At 44.2% G+C, this 24,588-nt stretch overlaps 1 protein-coding gene across 2 annotated transcripts in view; it reads right to left on the bottom strand.

Annotated features, from left to right (window-relative positions):
- The window catches only part of LOC123756333 (peroxisomal N(1)-acetyl-spermine/spermidine oxidase), a 196,217-nt gene that overhangs the window by 124,438 nt on the left and 47,191 nt on the right, over positions 1-24,588 (bottom strand). For both annotated transcript variants that reach the window (XM_069331389.1, XM_069331387.1), the window contains exons 4-5: positions 24,010-24,126; positions 21,152-21,293 (exon numbers count right to left, since the gene is read on the bottom strand). In XM_069331389.1, the coding sequence (XP_069187490.1) occupies positions 21,152-21,293; positions 24,010-24,126 (259 nt within the window). The remainder of the gene's footprint in view (positions 1-21,151; positions 21,294-24,009; positions 24,127-24,588) is intronic.

The following is a 24,588-nucleotide window of genomic DNA, read 5'->3' on the forward strand; positions in this document are numbered from 1 at the left end:
TAATAATTGTAATTACGAAGCAATAAGATGCTTATCTTAAGATACTAACAAGGTTAGGTAAGGTCGGTGTTTTCTATGAATCTTTTTAGGGGTATCTATTATGTTTAGTATATCACCTATGCACGTAGTTAATAAGTCAATATTGACTTTACGAATTTGCGAGAACGGGTTGGATTATTCTAATATACAAACCGCCAGATGCAACGGCTGAGGAATTCACAGAACAGATAAACAAAATAGAGAATAGCCTTGATAATTTGGAGAACCCGATACCTGATATTATCTTCCTAGGTGACTTCAACTTGCCTAGTCTCAGGTGGAAAATAGCAACCAATAATATTATACCAGGAAATCTATCAGGATCTAACCAACCACAGATTAGAGAACTACTTAGATTCTGTGACAAATTTTCACTCAATCAGCAGATATCGGAGCCAACGAGAAATGAAAATATTTTAGATCTTGTCTTTACGAACAATGAAGACATTATCAGAGACATTACGATATCAGACACCACATACTCAGATCACAAGCTCATTGAAGTGTAAACGACCATCAATACTCAGAATAGACCAAAAACGTTGATAAAGCGAGAGGGGCTATTCAGTAAATTCAATTTTAATAATAAAAGGATAGACTGGGAGATAATAAACAGGGAACTTACAAACATTCCATGGGAAACTGCTCTAAGTAATACAAGTCCTACAGAAGGAACAGAAAAACTGACTTCGGAAGAGTATCAAGTCTGTCTGAAACATGTTCCTTTGAGGAAAGCCAGAAAGATATCCAACATAGAAAGAGAACGCAGACGACACTATAAACGTAGGAAAAAAATAACGGAACTGCTTATGCAGACACGAATTTCCCGTCAAAGAAGGAATAATTTAAATAGGGAGATTGAAGAAATCGAGCGGAAATTTAAACACTCATATGAAACTGAAGAAAGGCAGTTAGACCAGAAAGCAATTCAAGAAATAAAGAAAAATCCAAAATATTTCTTCACATATGCAAAATCAAAAGCAAAAACCACTGCACGTATTGGACCGATTCGTACAAGTGAAGGTTCATACACAGAGGATGACAAAGAAATTAGAGAAATTCTAAAAAAGCAGTATGAAGACATGTTTAGCACTCCAATAAACAACATGAAAGTGGAAGATCCAGACAATTTCTTTATGCGGGATATTCAAACCCCTGTAAATATAACTGATATCAACACGAGCCCACTAAATTTTGAAAGAGAAATTAAAAACATGCCCATGCACTCGGCCCCAGACTCATGGAATTCAATATTTATAAAGAAATGCAAAGTGCCGGTAGCACAGGCACTCAGTATAGTGTGGAGGAAGAGCTTGGACACAGGGGAGATTCCAGATGCACTTAAAGTTGCAGACATAGCCCCTCTACACAAGGGAGGGAGCAAAGCATTGGCAAAGAATTATAGACCAGTTGCACTAACATCGCACATCATAAAAGTATTTGATAGAGTGATTAGGAGTCAGGTCACCAATTTCATGGAGACCAATGACCTTCACAACCCAGGCCAACATGGATTTCGAGCGGGAAGATCGTGCCTCTCACAGCTACTTGAGCACTACGACAAAGTCACTGAAGCATTAGAAGAAAAACAGAATGATGATGTGATATACACGGACTTCGCAAAGGCTTTCGATAAATGTGACCATGGCGTGATAGTACACAAAATGAAGTCAATGGGAATAACCGGTAAAGTAGGACGCTGGATACTCAGTTTTCTGTTGTTACGGTGCCCTCTCCTATTTCTTTCGTTTGCCGGCTTAAAGAGTCATATCAGCTCTCCCTACTGATTCTCTGAGGTTCAGGGAGTCTATTGATATATGTGGCGACCAGACCGGCTGCCAGTTAAGGGAAGGAAGTTATATTATAAGTTGTAAATAAAGGAAAATTGGCGCCTTGTTATAAAATGAAACAGTATCCCCTATGGCAGATATGACCTTTTGGAAGGGACATTAGCCGATCGCGGATTGGCCGACGTGGGTCGCGGGCGACAAATCAGGGCCCGCCATGACGTCACCGAGTGCCCCGGGCGGCGCCAACGTCAGAGTTGTTCTGACCTTGGAAGCGACAGGACGCGCCTCGGTCTGCTCTCAAGGATTGGAGGCTCTGCAAGCCTTGTTCAGTGGATTGAGCTGGCCATCGCAGCCCATCATAGTTATTGGAGACCCTGCGTTTCTGGGAAGCAAAAGAGGAACCAAGTTCAGTGAGCAGAGAAGTGCCAAACTTGGAAAATAGTCGGCGACGACGCTGGGCGGCGCCGCTGGCTGGACGTTGAGGTCTGGAAGGTGGGCGGGCAGGCCTAGCTGTGACTGGGGTCACATCCACTGAGAATCTTGGAAGGACGACACCGTGCCTAGGACAAGGAGCAACGCCTTGTGGGAGAGGCGAGTGTGGGGAAAATAGTGATTAGCTCAGCGCCCATCGATGAACCAGGATTGGGGCAGCTGAATCTCAGGGATTGGAACGGCGACGACGCGAAGGCTCCACGACACCTGAGGACCTGTGGAACGTCCTGGATCGTCAAGGATCGACCCAAGGAAGCGTGGGAACCTCACACCATCGAGGGACAGGCGTCGTGAGCCAGGAATGTAAGGTAGATCATTTTCCCTCCCATTACCCCTTGTATGAGTAGGCTAGTTAGGCCACAATATTTACTTGTGTATGTGGCAGCAAGACTTTATTACTTTAATAGTAGAATAGGCTGCAAGGCAGCTTGAGTCCAGGACTGTCAGAGAGGACAGTGTGTATGGATGGCAGGACAGTGAAGAAGAGGCGCCGACGTGGTGAAGAGGCCCTCCTGTGAGAGTGTGAGACTCCTGTCTTCCTGCCCAGTTGAAGGAGTGTTGGAGGTCGTGGAAGAAGAGGCTGACGATCTCCAGACTCATTATCCATATTTCCATATTCATGTATTACTTGTGATTGTGTGTGTGTGTTCATGTAATTTGCATCAGTAAATCCACACATTTTATTACTGTGTTTGAGTGTGCCTCCATTTATGATATTTCTCTATGAGCATACATTTCTGGCTACAAACAATATATAATACACCCACTGAACTGCATTGCTGGGGTGCAGATATAATAACCCAGCTGGCGACCTTGCTAAGAGGAAGATAGAGAAGACAGGCGGGAAAGGAGTTCCTGCAACCTTTTTTTGTCTGGCAGGCAAGACTCAGGGAGGTTATGGTTATAGGTCAGCCTGAGTCTTCCTTCACTCCCCCACGGGTCTAGGCCGGAACTGTTAACAGCAGTTTCCCCGTGTTTGACTGAAGGGCTTCCAGGGTGAATCAGTGGCACCCCTTTGTGGTGGAAGCAAAGACCTGCGGAGGTGGGCATTGTTGGTCCTCTCTTGTGTGACCAAGGAGACTCCGGTCAATCCAGGGAGTCGGAGGGGCTGAGTATTTGGGCCTTTTGAGCCCCTAGCAGTTAAGTGTTAGCAGAGCCCCGGAGCACCCACCCCCACGTGACAAGAGAACTGGCGACCTCGCCAGGATTCGAACCCCAGTAGCCAAGAACTGGGAACTTTGCCAGGAAGCGTGGATCAAGCTACAGTGTGGACCAAATTTCAAGACAAGTGTTGCCAGGGTACTAATACAGTGTGGCCAGTGAATTCGGTGGTACTGTTACTCAACCAGCTAAGGGACTGAAACGGTGAAATTAGTGCCTACTAACTTGTCTGTGCTGTCGTGTATGCTTGATGATATAGAGATGGAGGAAGACAAAGTAAAGAAATTTATTGACACAAGGGACGAGAGAATTTTGGAAGAGTGTACCAAGGCCCAGCTCCAACAAGTGGCAAACCACTTTGGGATCAGGTTGAGGACGACTAAGGTAGCGGAGCGAAGGATAGAGATCATGGCACAGCTCACAGCTCGAGAGGAAGCGACGGGAGAGGAGCCATCTCAAGAGGAGCCGTCCCGAGGAGAGCCGTCGCAAGGTGAACCGTCCCGACTAGGGCCTCCCCAAGCGCCTACCAGTGTGGAGAGAATTCACAGTGAACATGGGAGCAGTGGAAGGTCCAGCTGTAGTAAGAGGAACCTGCAACTGGAAATAATGAAGATGCAACTGGAAGCCCAGCTGCGACGAGAGGAGAGAGAAGCGCAAATGCAGCGAGAGGAGCGAGAAGCTCGGCTGCAGCGAGAAGAAGGAGAGAGACAACTGCGACTGGAGGAGATAAAGGCAAAGAAAGAAGTCAAATTGCGTCGCGTTGAACGTGGTCTGCCCTCACTACCTGCACGGCGGGATGACCTCAAGGTAAGGGAACGTGACTTACCTACGTTCGAACCACAAGAAGCTGAGGCGTTCTTCGAACACTTTGAACGGATAGCGACTCTGAAGGAGTGGCCGGAAGATGATTGGGCTGCTCTGGTCCAGGGCAGATTGACTGGTGAGGCCCGGGAAGCCTATAACATGCTGGACCTAGAGGAGTGTACTAGTTATGACGCGATTAAGAATGCGGTTCTCCACTCATTCCGGCTGACTCCGGAGATGTACCGGAAGCGGTCCAGAGAGTGTACAAGAGCGTCGGGAAAGACTTACGCCGAGACCGCCAGGGATATGGAACGGAAATTCCTACGATGGTTGAAGGCGGAGGAAGCGGAGTCGGTGGATGATATCAAACGACTGATAGTGATGGAGAAGTTTATGTCAGTGCTCCATCCTGAGTTGCGAGTAAGGTTGAGAGAAGCAGGTATTAAGGACCTGAAGGCTGCAGCGGATCGAGCCGACATGCTGGAGGAGGCACTACATATCAGGAGGGAGGGGCCGCCCAGACACTCGCCTTACCCCAGGTCGGGAGGGAACCTTAGGAGTTCAGGAGGAGCGAGGATGGATGGGGACTCTCCCAAAAGTAGTGTGCCCAATGAGGTAACCCAGTTCAAGAGCTCAAGAGACGCGGGGAGGAAGCCCCAAGCTGTGAGCAGTGGACCTAGCTCGGGAGCAAGTGCTGCAGTCCCGGACACGACGACAGGGAGTCCAAGGAGGACCCAGGGGACGTCTGCAAGTGGTACCGCCAGAGTGACTAGCGAGTGGCCGCCCAGGGGAGGCAGCCGATGCTTCAACTGTGGTGTGAGAGGACATTATGCCCGCGAGTGTGAGGAGCACCAAAGGAATGTAGGATTAATGTTAGAAGAGGAGAGAGTGTTTGTTCACACCCCATATTATAGTGGACCCAACGTGAATAGTTGGGAAATGAAGTTGGGTGAACATCCCTTCGTTTTCGGGGCCAACGTGAAGTTTGGAAAGTCAGACCCAGTGGAGGTTGCCGTGCTTCGAGATACGGGTGCTGACATAAGTATGGTGACCAGGAGTATTCTCCCCAAGGAATTTAATGATTCACCTGTGGGAGTGGTGAGGATACGCAGTGTGGGGGAGGAATACAGGTTGCCACTTCACGAAGTACAGCTGATTGCCGACTGCGGAGTCGAGAAAGCTATAGTAGCTGTAGCCCCTAAGTTACCCCTAGAGCATGTACAGATGGTGCTGGGTAATGACCTCGGAGGAGGCAGGATACAACCCGATTGGGCCAGGAGTGCCTATGTTGCAAGCAGCAGTACAACCCTGCCAGGTGAGGTATCGGTCGTTCCAGATGGTGGTGAGGAAGCCGACTTCGCCAGGGAAAACGTCGCCAGAGACGACGACAACGAGGGCGAAAGTGCAGAGAGGTCATCGGAGGTTGTGGAAAACCCCGACGGGGACCTCCGACTAAGCCTGATGATGCGTGTGGAGGAGTGGCGAGGAGCAGCTGTACAAACGCCTGGGGCGGTGAAGAGGCTGCAGACCGCACTCCCTCCATACAGAAGCGTGAATAAAGTAAGCTCAGTGGATGAGCGAACGGCAGTGAGGGGCAGAGTGGAGGAGCCACGACGCAAGGCACCCTATGCCGGCCAGATGAATAGTGGTAGGTGCAAGATGAACCACCGTGGTGAGGTGAGCCACAGGGAGGTGGATGAGCCCAAACACGAGCCGAAGAAGACGTCTGCAGGGAAGAGAATCTCATGGAGGAGTGAAGATGTTCGTCGGGGACGAAGGAGCGAGTGGTGTAGGAAGGGCAATACGAAGAAAGCAGGGAATAGGTACACCCAGGGTAGGCGCCAGCCTAACCAGAGGGGCATTGGGCCATCGCAAAAGCCTAGTGTGGAAGAGAGGAAGCTGCTGGATGGAGTACAGGTTACAAGTGCCACTGTGAGGAGACAACGCACCTACGGGAGAAGAGGAACCGAGAAGAGAGAAGATTGGCGAAGAGATCATGAGAGGAAACATGGAGTACCTGTAGGACGCAGTGGAAATGCAAGACTATCTCGGAGTGCACTACGCGGTGGAGGCGCCGCATGCACTGAATCTTACAGTGGTAACGAGCCGTGGGAGTACACTCGTAGCCACGGAGAGGGGATTTCTTGTAGGTGTTCAGGGAACACCCATCACACCCGGTACTATGCGAGGTGGAGATACAATGAGGCAAGTGACTGGCAAGGTGGTACGAGCCACGTCACCAACTGGAGGAATGACACTTCAGGAACGGAGGGAGCAAGAGTATAGATTGCCCTCTTGAGTGCTGCTCTTCCGATATGACTCTTATTTTAAGGGGAGGGGTATGTTACGGTGCCCTCTCCTATTTCTTTCGTTTGCCGGCTTAAGGAGTCATATCAGCTCTCCCTACTGATTCTCTGAGGTTCAGGGAGTCTATTGATATATGTGGCGACCAGACCGGCTGCCAGTTAAGGGAAGGAAGTTATATTATAAGTTGTAAATAAAGGAAAATTGGCGCCCTGTTATAAAATGAAACAGTATCACCTATGGCAGATATGACCTTTTGGAAGGGACATTAGCCGATCGCGGATTGGCCGACGTGGGTCGCGGGCGACAAATCAGGGCCCGCCATGACGTCACCGAGTGCCCCGGGTGGCGCCAACGTCAGAGTTGTTCTGACCTTGGAAGCGACAGGACGCGCCTCGGCCTGCTCTCAAGGATTGGAGGCTCTGCAAGCCTTGTTCAGTGGATTGAGCTGGCCATCGCAGCCCATCATAGTTATTGGAGACCCTGCGCTTCTGGGAAGCAAAAGAGGAACCAAGTTCAGTGAGCAGAGAAGTGCCAAACTTGGAAAATAGTCGGCGACGACGCTGGGCGGCGCCGCTGGCTGGACGTTGAGGTCTGGAAGGTGGGCGGGCAGGCCTAGCTGTGACTGGGGTCACATCCACTGAGAATCTTGGAAGGACGACACCGTGCCTAGGACAAGGAGCAACGCCTTGTGGGAGAGGCGAGTGTGGGGAAAATAGTGATTAGCTCAGCGCCCATCGATGAACCAGGATTGGGGCAGCTGAATCTCAGGGATTGGAACGGCGACGACGCGAAGGCTCCACGACACCTGAGGACCTGTGGAACGTCCTGGATCGTCAAGGATCGACCCAAGGAAGCGTGGGAACCTCACACCATCGAGGGACAGGCGTCGTGAGCCAGGAATGTAAGGTAGATCATTTTCCCTCCCATTACCCCTTGTATGAGTAGGCTAGTTAGGCCACAATATTTACTTGTGTATGTGGCAGCAAGACTTTATTACTTTAATAGTAGAATAGGCTACAAGGCAGCTTGAGTCCAGGACTGTCAGAGAGGACAGTGTGTACGGATGGCAGGACAGTGAAGAAGAGGCGCTGACGTGGTGAAGAGGCCCTCCTGTGAGAGTGTGAGACTCCTGTCTTCCTGCCCAGTTGAAGGAGTGTTGGAGGTCGTGGAAGAAGAGGCTGACGATCTCCAGACTCATTATCCATATTTCCATATTCATGTATTACTTGTGATTGTGTGTGTGTGTTCATGTAATTTGCATCAGTAAATCCACACATTTTATTACTGTGTTTGAGTGTGCCTCCATTTATGATATTTCTCTATGAGCATACATTTCTGGCTACAAACAATATATAATACACCCACTGAACTGCATTGCTGGGGTGCAGATATAATAACCCAGCTGGCGACCTTGCTAAGAGGAAGATAGAGAAGACAGGCGGGAAAGGAGTTCCTGCAACCTTTTTTTGTCTGGCAGGCAAGACTCAGGGAGGTTATGGTTATAGGTCAGCCTGAGTCTTCCTTCACTCCCCCACGGGTCTAGGCAGGAACTGTTAACAGCAGTTTCCCCGTGTTTGACTGAAGGGCTTCCAGGGTGAATCAGTGGCACCCCTTTGTGGTGGAAGCAAAGACCTGCGGAGGTGGGCATTGTTGGTCCTCTCTTGTGTGACCAAGGAGACTCCGGTCAATCCAGGGAGTCGGAGGGGCTGAGTATTTGGGCCTTTTGAGCCCCTAGCAGTTAAGTGTTAGCAGAGCCCCGGACCACCCACCCCCACGTGACACTGTCAAACAGGACTCAGCGAGTAACGGTCAACCATATAAAATCTAGTCCAAGTGCAGTTAAAAGCTCTGTACCTCAGGGTACAGTCCTTGCACCGCTGCTTTTCCTTATTCTCATATCAGATATAGACAAAAATACAAGTCACAACTTCGTATTATCCTATGCAGATGACACAAAAATCAGTATGAAAATTATCTCGGCTGAAGACACTGAAAAACTTCAAGCTGATATTAATAAAGTTTTCGACTGGGCATCAGAAAATAACATGATGTTTAACAGTGATAAATTCCAGGTACTCAGGTACGGTAAAAATGAGGACCTTAAACATAATACAGAGTACAAAACACAATCAAATGTACCCATAGTAGGAAAATAGCATGTAAAGGATTTGGGAATAATAATGTCTGACGACCTAACGTTTAAGGAGCATAACCAAGCAAATATTGCGACAGCCAGAAAAATGATAGGATGGATTACGAGAACTTTCAAATCTAAGGATCCCATCTCAATGGTTGTACTCTTCAAGTCACTTGTGTTGTCCCGTCTTCAGTACTGCTCAGTACTCACTTCCCCCTTCAGAGCAGGAGAGATTGCTGAAATAGAGGGAATACAGAGAACATATACGGCACGCATAGACGCAATAAAGCTCTTAAATTATTGGGATCGTCTCATAGCCCTCCAAATGTACTAACTAGAAAGAAGACGAGAGAGATATCAAATAATATACACCTGGAAGATACTGGAGGGCCAAGTACCAAATCTACACAGTAAAATAACAACGTACTGGAGTGAACGATATGGAAGAAAATGCAGAATAGAACCAGTGAAGAGCAGAGGTGCCATAGGCACAATCAGAGAACACTGTATAAACATCAGAGGTCCGCAGTTGTTCAACGTCCTCCCAGCAAGCATAAGAAATATTGCCGGAACAACCGTGGACATCTTCAAGAGGAAACTAGATTTATTCCTCCAAGAAATGCCGGACCAACCGGGCTGTGGTGGGTATGTGGGCCTGCGGGCCGCTCCAAGCAACAGCCTAGTGGACCAAACTCTCACAAGTCAAGCCTGGCCTCCGGCCGGGCTTGGGGAGTAGAAGAACTCCCAGAATCCCATCAACCAGGTATCAACCAGTAGTTAAAAGGGGTTGAATACCTAGAGATTAATGACAGCAACCTTCCCTGTCCTTCAGTCCCCCCCACCATTCCCTCACCTGTCTCCTCTGGCTCCCAACCATTCCCCACTCGGGACCCGGTCGGCCGAGCGGACAGCACACTGGACTTGTGATCCTGTGGTTCTGGGTTCGATCCGGGGCGCCGGCAAGAAACAATGGGCAGAGTTTCTTTCACCCTATGCTCCTGTTATGTAGCAGTAAAATAGGTACCTGAGTGTTAGTCAGCTGTCACGGGTGGAGGCCTGGTCGAGGACCGGGCCGCGGGGACACTAAAGCCCCGAAATCATCTCAAGATAACTCCACCGTCCCCACGTCCTCCCCACTCCACCATCCTCTATTCCTTCCCACCATGCCCCATTCCCCTATCCCTTTGTCCTCCCCACCATTCTCCATTCCCCCATCCCCTCGTCCCCACAATTCCAAATAGTCCCGTCCCCTCGTCCTCCCCACCATCTCGCACTTCTATCCCCTCGTCATCCCCACTATTCCACACTCCCTCGTCCGATGCCTTTCCAAATGATTTGATGTTCCCATCAGAAAATTTGGAACATTAAGTGATCTGATGTTCCCATCACTGAAATATAAGAAAACAGTTAAAAAATTAAATGAAAATATGAAAAAATATAAAATAAACTATACTGACGAAATGAACAGTATAGTAAAGAACACAGCTCAATTTATCAATGTAATCAGAAACATTGGAATGGAATTGTAACATATTTAGTATCGCATGTGTTTTGCTCTTACATGTAACAGATGGCGCTGTTTTTAAAGAAAAACATTCAAGAAGTTTTACCTGTCACCGGTGTGGCATATATACCTATACATACGAAATGAACGTTATGGTAAAACAACACAGCTCAATTCCAACACAATGTCACACAAAATAATTCAATAAAAAATAAAATAAATCGAAATCTATAAAAAATCTAATTTATCAATTCTGTGGGAAAATCCTAGCAGGCTTTAATTCTTTTATTCTATTTTTTATTCAAATATTTACTTTATTTATTTTTCAGTTGACTTTAATATTATATTATTTCTCTTCTGTGTTAGTTCTTAGTTAGTTAGTGGACTGTATATTCTGATTCAACCTGCTAAAATATTTCTGCACACATAGTTGGGGAGACAATTTGTGGCTTAAACCACTTTTGAATTTGGCCCTTCACAAACTACAAATTGTTTACCTAGTCTTTAATAAATTTTAAATAATACCACATATGGTCTAATCTACTGTAATTATACGTACAATTAATCAATCTACAGTATAAAATGAAAGGGGGGCCTTAGCTGATACTGTAAAGGGGGCCTGCTAAGGCTGAATAATTGTAGCATCAGATTAGGGTGTGGCCCTGTGCCCCAGAGTGCCACGTAATGGTGGCTATGTGGAGGCCTGCACGGCTTGATGTACAGCAAGGTAACAAATTTCTATAATTATGTTGAGAGTCAGCTGTAATCCAAGGTAACTTCACATCACTCATTCCTGCCGAATGTTTAGAATTAATAATGGTTCCTTAAACATAAAAGTACAGGTATGAACTGGAATATATGTGTGGGTGTAGTAGAGCTGAGTAAACGTATTTGTTTGGGATTTTCTCATGCTAATAATCGGCTACTTAATCTATAGTATACGGTGCACCTATAATACCAGCGTCTAAAGCAGTCGGATACTTAGCTCTCCTCTTTGCTAATGAGATCTTCGGCTGGGCAGATCGAAGAGGATCCTGTGTCGAAGCTCGGAGAAAGAACTTTTTTGTGTTGTAAAATTTGTCAGGGAGTGCTTCCTGACTGTGTTTACAAGTTCCTGTGTTGTGATGCTTGGCCTCCCTCCTTGTTCTACTGTTTTGGTTCTACTTCTGATTTTATTTAACAGTAGCAAAGTAGTCAAACTGTACTTTTGATGTTGGAAATTATATTCAGTCCTAGTGAACACTTTTTTTTTTAAGTTTAAACACTAGACTACTGTTTAAAAAGAGATGAAATATATAAATATACGTCTTGTTGGATGACATCACTGAATAACCCATTCTCTTTTTCTTTATGGGGGTAACTTATGATATTTTGTGTGTCGGGTTTCCGACATAATTCCAGGAGGGGGGGAGAGAAGGAACACAGGTCAAAGTCCTGGTAAGGAATGCAATCACTTTATTCCTCGCCCTCAGAATTATAGAGGTTCTTTAATTTGAGCTGGCACTGCTGTGCCGCAGTTCACTCAGGACGAATGTCCTGTACTGCCGTTTCGGGTGCTGAAAGTCGTTGAATGTCTTGAAACGTTGAAAACAAATTTCTCTAATGTTTTGAGAGTAGTGTTGCCTCAGCATTTTACTTTCACTATTCTCAAGATGCCCTGGCTGTCTGGATGAACAGAGACTATTTGACCAATATGCCACTCTGAGCGTGGCCCATCGCAGTCCACCAGAACTATGCCACCAGGGTTCAAGTTAATTCTGTTGTAGGGGTTGTTTGCCCGTAATGGTACTCCCTTAGAGAAGTAAGGTATTCTCGAGTCCATACATCATGCCACCGACTTATCACCCCTGATAGATACTTGAAACGTTGAACCAAATCACTCTCTCGGACATATGAAGGATCCTCTGGTTCCTCGCCCGTAAGGGACACTAGGGTGCTGAGAGGTCTCCCATACATCAGATAAGCAGAACTTATTGGTTTACGCTGAAAAACATCATCAGAGAGGTATGTAAGTGTTCGGTTATTAACGCGTGCTTCTATCTCTTTGGCTACGGTTTGGAGCTAGTGTAGGTCAATCTTTTGGCAGTGTAGGGTTTTCCGTAAATAACGTTTCACCGTACCAATCATGCGTTCATAGAAGCTTCCATGCCATGGTGCTCTGGGAGGTATGAATTTCCAGTGGCACTGCCGTTGATTTAGGGCCATGCACACCTGTGTCTCCAGATTTTCCTCAGACATGCTTCTCCTGCAACTAAGTTGGACCCATTATCAGAGATCATTAACTTAGGACAGGATCAACGTGAAGTAAACCTGCGGAAACCCTGTAAGAATGCCTCGGCACTCATATCAGGAGTCACTTCTAGATGAACTGCCCTTGTTGTGGCACAAGTGAAAAGACCGATATATGCCTTTACTGGTTTTTTGTCCTTGGTGCCTGTTAGTGTTAGTGCTCCTGTGAAATCTACTCCTGTAGTCTCAAAGGGACGAATATGTACAACTTGTTCCTTTGGAAGTGGAGTAGGGCCAGGATACGGACACACTCTGGCATCGTATCTCCGGCAAATAACACAGAATTTAATTATGGATTTTACAGTCTGCCTGGCTTGGGGTGGCCAGTACTGTTGTCTTAAGTTTGTGAGAGTATCTAATACCCCACCATGCAAAGTGCTGTATTTGTGTACGTGTAACACAAATAGTTTGCTTACTTGTGGTGACGAGGAAGCAATATTGTATTTTTTGCTTCCAGATCTATGTCCGCATGCTGTATGCGGCACCGCATCTGATTATGTTATAATTGTTTGTGTCTACCCAGAGGCCCAGATCATTTTGTAATTTCTTAGGAACATTGTCAAATTCTATCCCGAATGTGTCCGTCTGAGCTCTTTTGACCCAGTACCTTAGAGCACTAGGGAATTTAGGCTTGATTTCTATTTCCTTTATAAAATCAAACACCACTTGGGTAACACCTATTAGTTTGTTCAGTTCAGAGTACCGATTAGGATCAATTAACAAAGTTCGAGTTAGTTCTGGATTTTCAGTGGGAACAGTGACATTGGTCACAATGACTTGTGGCTTTTGTTTAGGGTACTGGTTGCTGAATAGCCACTGAGGTCCATTGAACCACATCTCTGCCTTTGTTAATTGCTGTAAAGTCAGGCCTCGGGAGAGTTAGTCAGCTTGATTCTCTTTGGTGGGTACATATCTCAGTTTGTACCCTGCCGACAACTCTCGTATTTCCTTAACGTAGTTACTCACGTAAGGATTTTTACTATTATTGTTTTTAACCCACTGTAGCACTGCCTCATTATCTGACCATACCACTGTTTCTTCAAAGTGTATGTTGCTTAAGACCTTGATCAGATAATGAGCCAATCTTGTTCCTAGCAGTAAGGCCGTTAATTCTAGTTGTGGCAATGATCGTTTCTTTAACGGTGCCACTCCGGCCTTTGATATGAGCATATTGGCTTACCCATTTGAGACCAGGCAAGCTATTGTGCCATAAGCCTTTCCTGAGGCATCACAGAATACATGTAGCTTAATTGGTTCTTTTTCATTCACTGTGTTCAGAGGGAACTTGACAGACTCTAGGATACTTAAATCTTTCACTAGCCCTTGCCATTTTTCTTGTAAGGTAAGTGTTAGAAGATCATCCCAGCCTATCTTTTGTTGCCAACATTCCTGCATTATCAACTTCTCATTAATTAACATTGGACTTAATAGTCCCAATGGGTTGAAGGGTTTGCTGACTTGTGAGAGTAATTTTCTCATTGTTAGATTGGTGGTATCTGGCTCAACCGACTTGATTGTCAACTGATCTTCTGTTGTATCCCATTCGATGCCTAGTACTTTTGTCTTCTCGGGTACCTGGTATTCGGGAAAATCAGTTTTGATCATTTGATTTAATTTGGCATTGTTAGAGACCCACGACTGGAGAGGCATATTTGCACCTATTAATTCTCGATTGGCCTTGTGGTATATGTTCAGCAGTTTACTTCCACTGTTGGCTGTTCCTTGGAAATTGTCCAAATACAAGTTATTGCTAATTTCTGTTTTATTTGAGCTATTGGACTTCTTCAAGTGCATGTCTAAGGTAGCTTGAAGCAGAAATAGAGAAGACATGGCACCCAACAAAACAGACACAAACCTGTAAGTGATTATTTCACTGTTTGGATTGTTAGGAACCCTAATCTACAGGAACTTTATGGAACTTTGTCTTCTTCTTGGAGACCTAACCTAAGGAAGGCTTTACTAATGTCTGCTGTGTATGTGTAAGTCCTGATGCGGAACTTTAACAGCACGTCGTACAGCCTTTGTGTCAGAGTAGGGCCAGTTTGAAGGCAGTCATTTAACAAAACACTACTCTGCTTTGTCTTAGTACTGCAATTAAATACTATCCATAGTGGGATAGTAGCTAAATTTTTCAGTATAGGGTGGTGTGGCAGGTAGTGTCCATTCTTTGGGTTATCATGTCATAACTTCGATAAATTTGTCATCGAATTGTTTCTTGATTATTTCATGGTACAATTTGAAGTTCTATGGATGTCTTTGTAAGCGCAACACCTGATTATGATTTCACATGATCATAATTGGTTTTGTGCCATAAAATGGTTGACGGGTAGCTGAGAGTGATTCAGCTTCCATGGTACCCTGATCCAGTATGGATTATCTCTGTAGACAACTGAGTCTAGGTTTTGTTTGTAAGTCCAGTCATCATCTGGACTAGGTTGTTCAGGGGACAATGCCGAGAGTTGCCATAACTTATGTACATGGGGATCAAGCTCATCCTCGGACATGTCTCTGAATTGCAGTGGAGACTGTTCTCCTAGTCATGCAACCATTACAGGGTTGGCATGATGGTGGTCTACAGGTGTGGGTTGCTTCAACCGTAATACTGGGCCTGTTAGCAAATAGCCACCTGCAGACAGTAACATATTCATTCCCTGTTTTCTTCCTTTCCTTTGATAAACTTATGGTAGACATATGAACCCATAAGGATTCCAATATTGGAAAGGTTATCTGGTGTAATTTTTTCAGTCAATTTGATTCCTTTTTCTTCCAGGAATTTGGCTGTTGTCCCTAAACCATACACATACAGGTCTAATGGGAATCTATCTACTACAAGAGCTTGTATCGTTCGGACATAACCGCCTAAACGTACTTTAGGTTGTACTACCTTGAAGACTTGGGCTCCTGAGTTAGTCAGGAATCCTGCTATGTCTATTCGTGTCTCTCATACAGGCTTGGTTTCAAGGCATCTACCAACTCCTTTGAGATAAAAGTCATTTGGGATCTTTGGTCAAATAATCCACGTATAGTGACCTGGGACTTTCCATTTTTAATGATCAATTGAGCAGTGGGTAGAGCTGATTTATGATCAGACCTTGTTGACAAGACACTTACGTCAGGTAATATGGTACAAAGCTGTACTGAAGTGGAAGTTCCTTCCTCCAATTGTGGTTTGTGAGACTTTGTACTTGAGTCCCCACAAAGTGCTGTATGGTGTTGACCCATACGACATCTATTGCAGGTGCGCATTTGAGACGCACAGGTGTCAGGATTATGAACCTTATACACCTATTGCATTTACGTAACTCCTTGAGTCGTTTTATACATGTAGCACAATCAGGGTAAGCTTTGCAGTTGTACATGGTATGTTGTTCTTCACAGGACACACATGGCCTCCAGTCGTTAACAGCATCTTGGGAAGTCACCGTTTTGGGTGACACATTACCTGTAGCTTTGGAGGGACCCACTGCATATATGCTCACACTGCCTTGTTTCCACTTTGCCGGGGGGGAAGTTGTTTTAGATTTATTTGGAGTACTGTTTGTACTCTGTGGTTTACTATTAGTGGTTAAAGAAGGTTTAGATGTTGATTTTCCATCTGTGTTATCCCGTTGTCTTTCTATGATGGATCTTAAACCTTCCGTAATCTCCTTTACTGTTAGAGAAGATTTGTTATGTAAGACCAACAACTTATCCAGTATGTCACTGGGTAATTTGTGTCTCATATGGCCTTGGATTATCCAGTCCGATGCATCGAGATTCACTTTGTTGTCAAGCGCTTTGAGCAAGGACTCAAGCTCCAATCTAAAAGTTTGGAGGTTGTCAGCTGATCCATTTGAAGTGGAAATATCTAACAGTTTCTGGGTTATAAGTCTAATAGTCCTTTCTGGCTTAGCATAATTTTCCTTAAGGAGCTGTACTGCACTATCATAACCATCATCAGTGAACGTCAAATTACAGACCACTGTTAACGCTTCATTCTTTAAGACAACTTGTAAATATGGAAATATTGTGGTCTTTGCTATAGTGGCATTAGAATCCACTGAATCGACAAATTTGTTCCAGAAGTTATTCCAACTCTCGTCCTCTGTACCAGAGAAAGTTGGTAGACTGAGCGATGGTAATATGACTTCTGGTTGTGTCGGGTTTTGGAAAGCTGTGGCTGCAATGTTTGTTATGGCCTTGTGTATGGTTATTAACTTAACAAAGTGTTGTAATTTTGTTTGTATTACATCTTCATACTCTGCGTGTTCTTGTACAACAGCTTCCATTACATCTTCTTTGATGTTAGTAGCAGCAAGAACATCCTGATATTTTAGGATTTGCATTTGTACATGTTGAAATTTGCTCTCTGCAACCTTATGATGGCCTTCCAGTTCTATATAATCGACTGGAGGTTGATTACATAAATCATCACATTTTTGGATGTCAGGCTAAATAACCCATCATACCTGTGAGGGTCGTTTTTACATTTTTGGCATCAGACATGATGGCTGTATTTGCTAGCTGTGTTGCAATTGTTCTAGTGCTAACCCTTGTTGGACTTTGATTTGGACTATTACTAGCACTTGAGCTAGTAGAGCTACTAGTTTCCGAACTAGAGCTGTTTATCATTTTAAATTCACATTATATAATCATACACACTATAATTTGAGTGGTAACCTTGTATCTATGCTGGATTTACCTCAAGTTAGCCCCTCAAAATCACTCTTAGTTGGTACAGAGACACAGATTAACACTCAAAGGTGAAATGATTATAGGTATATTATTACTATAGTTATGGTAATATTATATATACAAAACAACTCGGGTTGTCTTGAGAAACTGCATAAAAATATGTGCTTCCTAGGTTGAAATATAGGTTCAACTCTAGACAAGTATAAATTATTACCCTTACACCAGGTTAGCACAATAAATTAGACTAGGTTGCTGAACAACACCATCCGAAAATGTCCTACCTTTGTGCAAGAACTGGTTGTAAATAATGTGACATGCAGTAATTGTTACAGTAATGGTGCAATATTAATTATTATGTAATGTTTATATAAACACTTAAAATTATATGTACATTTATGAGTAAATTAATTAGCCTCTTAACAACCTCTTGTAATGAAAAAGCACAAGTGTTCCTTGGGTTCAGGCTTCGGAACAATAATAGTGTTTGTTGTAAGTTCTGTTCACTTGTTAGCTGAGATTGAAAAAGTTAGGCAAGAAATTGTATAGCAGTGTCTTCCTGCTATATTTAATATATGTGCAAATACTTCACTTATGTTTATATAGATCCTAATCAGGATCTTGTACCTGGGTTCAAAGGATTAAACTTATGTGGGAAAATTCTAGCAGGCTGTAATTCTATTATTCTATTTTTTATTCAAATATTTACTTTAATTTATTTTTCAGTTGACTTTAATATTATATTATTTTTCTTTTAAGTTAGTTCTTAGGTCTTAGTTAGTTAGTGGACTGTATATTTTGATTCAACCTTCTAAAATATTTCTGCACAAGTAATTGGGGGACAATTTGTGGCTTAAACGACTTTTGAAGTGGATCCTTCATAAACTACAAATTGTTTACCTAGTCTTTAATATAAATTATAAATCATACCGCATATGGTGGTCTAATCTACTGTAATTAAACTTATAGTTAATCTATCTACAGTATAAAATGAAAGGGGGCCTTAACTGATACTGTAGTTGTGGCCTGGCAAGGCTGAATAATTTTAGCATCAGAATAAGGTGTGGCCCTGTGCCTCAGTGTGCCACATAATAGTGGCTATCTGGAGCCCTGCAAGGCTTAATGTACAGCATTGTAACAAATTTCTATAATTATCTTGGGAGTCAGCTGTAATCCAAAGTAACTTCATATCACTCTTTCCTGCCGAATGTTTAGAATTAATAATGGTTCCCTAAACATATAATTACAGGTATGGCATGGAATATATGTGTGTGTGTAGTAGAGCTGAGTAAACATACTTGTTTGGGATTTTCTCATGCTAATAACCGGCTACTTAATCTATATTATATGGTGCACCTATAATACCAGAGTCTAAAGCAGTCGGATACTTAGCTCTTCTCTTTGGTAATGAGATCTTCGGTAGGACGGATCAAAGAGGATCCTGTGTCGAAGCTCGGAGAAAGAACTTTTTGGTGTTGTAAAATTTGTCAGGGAGTGCTTCCTGACTGTGTTTACAAGTTGCTGTGTTGTGATGCTCGGCCTCCCTCCTTGTTCCAATGTTTTGGTTCTACTTCTGATTTTATTTAACAACAGCAAAAGAGTCAAGCTGTACTTTTGGTGTTGGAAATTACATTCAGGCGTAGTGAACACTTTTTTATTAAGTTTAAACACTAGACTGCTGTTTAAAAATAGATGAGATATATATAAATATACGTCTTGTTGGATGACGTCACTGATTAACCCATTCTCCTTTTCTTTATGGGGTAACTTATGTTATTTTCTGTGTCGGATTTCTGACAAATGCAATCGGAAACATTGAAATGGAATTCGTGACATATTTAGCATAGCGTGCATTGTTGCTATTATGTGCAACAGATGGCGATGTTTTTCCAAAAGGCATGTTTTTACCTATCACAAGGGTGGTATCTATATAGTAGGTACATAAAAAGATGCGCCTATTCGAATGCAACGTTGTGTCAAAATTTCAAAGCAATCGGTGAAGAACTTTGAGACATTACAGCATGTGTTGCTCTTACGTCCAACAGATGGCAATGTTTTTTCCTGTCACAGGCGAGGCATGTATATAGTAGATATATAAAAAGACGCGCCTTTTCGAATGCAACGTTATGTCAAAATTTCAAAGCAATCGGTAAAGAAGTTTCGACGATTTTCCTCACATGAAAAACACATGAAAAACAGAGATTTTCAGAAAAAAACATGTTTTTTTTACCATCACAGACGTAACATCTATATAGCATGTATAAAAAAACGTACTCGGATGCAATGGAATGTTGTGTGAAAATTTCAAAGCAATCAGTGAAGAACTTTCGGAGGTTAGCGGTTATGCACAAACGAACATTTCCATTATTATTTATATAGATTAGGGCTGAGTGTATAATATTGTTGTGATAAGATTTCGACCCCATTTAATGAGGGAATAGTAAGTGGTGATCGAAGAGTAGAGCAGCCACTTGATATGGATGGTTGGTGAAGCCAGGATATGATATAGGATTGCTACCAGGTTGTAGCAGCTCAGAGTGTTGTAAAATAATATTTAAATTTTTAATATCATGTATTGTATATTCTTTTTCGTTTATTAAATGTCCATTGTTAACTGGCTTTTGTTCTTGTCCTGGTGAGGTTTCCCAAAAGGTAGGAGAGAGAGAGAGGCAGAAAGAGATCACGATCGTGGACTGAGTCGCAGAAAGTACTAATTTACAAAAGGAGGATTGAGGAGATCATTCCAAACAAGGAGAGAGTGGGGAGTCATGGCGGCTCAAGTAGGGTGCATGCACAAGACAATGAGCCAGTGTTGAAACAGCACCCCTAAATTTATGATGCTGAACCCGTCTCCAAGATCAAGAGACATACAGGGTGATCTTCTGAGTAGATTTCGAGCACTCCAGTGTCCACTGCTGGTTGACCAACACTAGCAGAAGTGTGGCTGCCAAGGTCGGTTGTCTATTCCGGCAGTGTGGTTGGGAGACGTTGTCCGCCTGTATGCAAGTAACCGTCTGGTGCAGCAACCAGAGCTCTCTTTGGTGGTTTCAGTTCCATAAGCCCCAACCCCCCTCAGGCCAGAACATAAGATACTGGGTAAGATAAGAGATGCAGATGATTGCAAAGCCCTTCAAATTGATCTAGATAAAATAAGTGCATGGAGCATCAAGCTGGAAATGGAATTCAATGTGAATAAATGCCATGTTATAGAATGGGGAATTAAAGAAATTAGACCACACACAAATTATGTGGAAAAGAATTACAGAATTTTAATAAAGAATGAGACTTTGGGATGGCTCTGGATAGTAATCTGTTGCTAGAGGAACACATAAAGAACATAATGAGAGGAGCGCATGTGTCGCTTTCCAACTTCAGACTTGCTTGATATGGATGGTGAAATACTAAAGAAAATGTTCATTTCTTTTGAGAGATCAAAATTGGAATATTCAGCAGTTGTATGGTGGCCATATCTCAAGGAGCACATCAATAAACTGCAGAAGGTGCACCGGCACGCTACCAAACATCTTCCGGAAATGAAAAACGTGAGTTACGAGGAGAGACTAGAGGCATTAAACAAGCCAAAACTAGAAATAGAAGAAAAAGAGGTGATATGATCACCAATTACACAATAATAACAGCAGTGGACCAACTTGACAGAGGAATTCCTGAAACCAGCAACATCATGAACAAGAGGACACAGATTCAAGCTAAGAAAACAGAGGTGCCGACTATATATTAGAAAGTATTTCATTGCAAACAGAGTGGTTGATAGTTGGAACAATCTAAGTGAGAAAATGATGGAGACCAAAATGGTTAGTAGTTTCAAAGCATTATGTGACAAAGGGTACTGGGAAGACGGGCCACCACGAACGTAACTTTCATCGTGTAACTACATTTAGTTAATTACACTTAGGTAATTATACACACACACACACACAAAACAGTAAGAAAGCCCACTTGTCTATGAAGAAATGTCCGAGGCTGGCATTGTAGTAAGGAGTGAGAACACCGTCTTCCTCAGAGAGGTCAATCAGCTTCTTGGCCAGATGGTAGGCCTGCTGGTCTCCAGGTCTGCCGGCCTCCGTCACCACGCGCCAGTCTGTCCAACACGCAAATATTTCACCCTCGGACAGTGGAAATATTTAGCCATTAATTAATATAATTGCATTCACTTATACCTTTCAATTGAAGCTTCCACAGTTAGATCATTTCTTTTCATATGGTCATTGATAACGTGTATGAACATAGGAGTGGTGTTTCATATGTGTCAGTATAAGAGGCAAGGAAAGAGGTACGTGAACTCAATTAATCAAACATGGATTTGAATCATGACTCTCTAAACACACACACAACACACCTGCAACAATCAATATTATTAATATTCAAAGTATGTTTGACTCTCCAAGAATGGAGGTCAAACGCTTGGTGCTGGCCCCACCCAACTTTGCAGGGAAAAACTGTCTGGGGTATGAGACGAACATGGGGTGGTCAGGGTCGGCGTAAATAAAAGGGGCCAGCAAATGAAAAATATTGGAAAAAAAATCGTAAATTTGCCAAAAAATAGAAAGTGTTTGCCTGTGGCAACACAATGTTTAAAATTCCATGATATATAATAAAAAGTTATGTAATTATGGATATTTCCCCTCCTCCCGTCACAAAGTGGACACGTGACCCACGTCATTCGTACTATGGTGCGTAATTTGTTCTTCATTAGTAATGTGTAACACCTGTCCCTACAACTGTTCACTAGTCTTTTACGTTCTTGTACATACATTCTTTTGAATAAAGATTATTATTACTATTATTATTATTATTATTTTTTTTTTATTATTATTATTATTATTTTTATTATTATTATTATTATTCTAAATATTATATTTTTTATCTAAAAATTAGATCTTCTTACCAAATTATAATAATCTGGAAGTCAATAGCATGTTTATACACAGGAGGCGGGTGGAGGGGAGCCGCTGGGGTGTGTAACAGTGAGCTAAGGGACATGGAGGTGGGAAGATATACGCCGTGGTCATACATAGTTACGGGCTATCATGATTGTTATATCAGTGTCGCATCATATTTTTATCTAGACAATAATATAGACGATGGTACAGAGAGCACACGTATAGGTTGCTGCATTGACTACACCTACGACAGCGATGATAAATAAACCCTTTAGTTACAGTCATAGGGGAAGGGAGTGTGAGGGCAGGGAGGTTATCTTGAGGTTATCTTGAGATGATTTCGGGGCTTTTTAGTGTCCCCGCAGCCCGGTCCTCGACCAGGCCTCCACCCCCAGGAAGCAGCCCGTGACAGCTGACTAACACCCAGGTACCTATTTTACTGCTAGGTAACAGGGGCATAGGGTGAAAGAAACTTTGCCCAATGTTTCTCGCCGGCGCCTGGGATCGAACCCAGGACCACAGGATCACAAATCCAGCGTGCTGTCCGCTCGGCCGACCGGCTCCGGGAGGGAGGAGGTGGGGGAAGGAAGTGTGAGGGCAGGGAGGGAGGGAGTAGATAGGGGAAGGGATTGTGAGGACAGGGAGGAAGGGAGTGCAAGAGCAAAGAGGAAGGGAGTGTGAGAGCAAGGAGGAAGGGAGTGTGAGAGCAGGGAGGAAGGGAGTGTGAGAGCAGGGAGGAAGGGAGTGTGAGAGCAGGGAGGAAGGGAGTGTGAGAGCAGGGAGGAAAGGAGTGTGAGAGCAGGGAGGAAGGGAGTGTGAGAGCAGGGAGGAAGGGAGTGTGAGAGCAGGGAGGAAAGGAGTGTGAGAGCAGGGAGGAAAGGAGTGTGAGAGCAGGGAGGAAGGGAGTGTGAGAGCAGGGAGGAAGGGAGTGTGAGAGCAGGGAGGAAGGAAGTGTGAGAGCAGGGAGGAATGGAGTGTGAGGGCAGGGAGGAAGGGAGTGTGAGAACATGGTGAGAGTTTGTTTTACCCCAGACTTTATCATGAACGAGTCACTATTTTACCCCAAACTGCACCAAGATATCAACCTTTTCCCAAGCTGCACCAAGAAGGCAACCTTACCCCAAGCTGCACTAAGATGTAAACCTTATCCCCAACCTGCACCAAGACGTTAACCCAAGCTGCACCAAGACGTTAACCCAAGCTGCACCAAGACGTTAACCCAAGCTGCACCAAGACGTTAACCCAAGCTGCACCAAGACGTTAACCCAAGCTGCACCAAGACGTTAACCCAAGCTGCACCAAGACGTTAACCCAAGCTGCACCAAGACGTTAACCCAACCTGCACCAAGACGTTAACCCAACCTGCACCAAGACGTTAACCCAAGCTGCACCAAGACGTTAACCCAAGCTGCACCAAGACGTTAACCCAAGCTGCACCAAGACGTTAACCCAAGCTGCACCAAGACGTTAACCCAAGCTGCACCAAGACGTTAACCCAAGCTGCACCAAGACGTTAACCCAAGCTGCACCAAGACGTTAACCCAACCTGCACCAAGACGTTAACCCAACCTGCACCAAGACGTTAACCCAAGCTGCACCAAGACGTTAACCCAAGCTGCACCAAGACGTTAACCCAACCTGCACCAAGACGTTAACCCAACCTGCACCAAGACGTTAACCCAAGCTGCACCAAGACGTTAACCCAACCTGCACCAAGACGTTAACCCAAGCTGCACCAAGACGTTAACCCAACCTGCACCAAGACGTTAACCCAACCTGCACCAAGACGTTAACCCAAGCTGCACCAAGACGTTAACCCAAGCTGCACCAAGACGTTAACCCAAGCTGCACCAAGACGTTAACCCAAGCTGCACCAAGACGTTAACCCAAGCTGCACCAAGATGTCAACCTTACCCCAAGCGTTATCAGGAAGGACGGGGCTAAGAGCATTGAGGGTGGAGGCCAGCTTGTACAAGGGGTTGTCCTGTCCTCCGTGAATCCACTCTGCTCCCTCCTCCACCAGCACACCATCTGCAGATACACAAAACATTGAAAATATCAGTACCTCCAACTTTGCATTTGATGCAAAAATCGGGCGTGAAATATATTCAGATGAAAACATTAAATCGCTACAAGTCTATCTAGAAAGTGTAAGGTAGCAGCACCCTTTACCTCGTCAAACCCTCAAAAGCAACGACCAGGTAGGGGTGTGGACGCCACATTAACGAAGCAATGAAGAACAATGATCCCAACTTTTTGGGGATCGATTGGTCTCTCTCTGCACCAGCAGGACAGTTCTAGAGTAGTCGCCTTAGTAAGGTTGTGAAACCATCTGACTGTATCTCTCTGTACCTACTGTGTACCTACAGGTTCGAACACACTCTGTTTTGGCGCTGTGCTGCTGTTCTCTGCTGTTCATTCTAATTATCACCATCTCCTGCTATTCCCTTCTTGCTCTCACAAATTATCTCTGCCTGATCAATATTGGCAACA

This window comes from Procambarus clarkii, chromosome 25 (genome assembly GCF_040958095.1).
Source record: "Procambarus clarkii isolate CNS0578487 chromosome 25, FALCON_Pclarkii_2.0, whole genome shotgun sequence".
Taxonomy (NCBI): domain Eukaryota; kingdom Metazoa; phylum Arthropoda; class Malacostraca; order Decapoda; family Cambaridae; genus Procambarus; species Procambarus clarkii.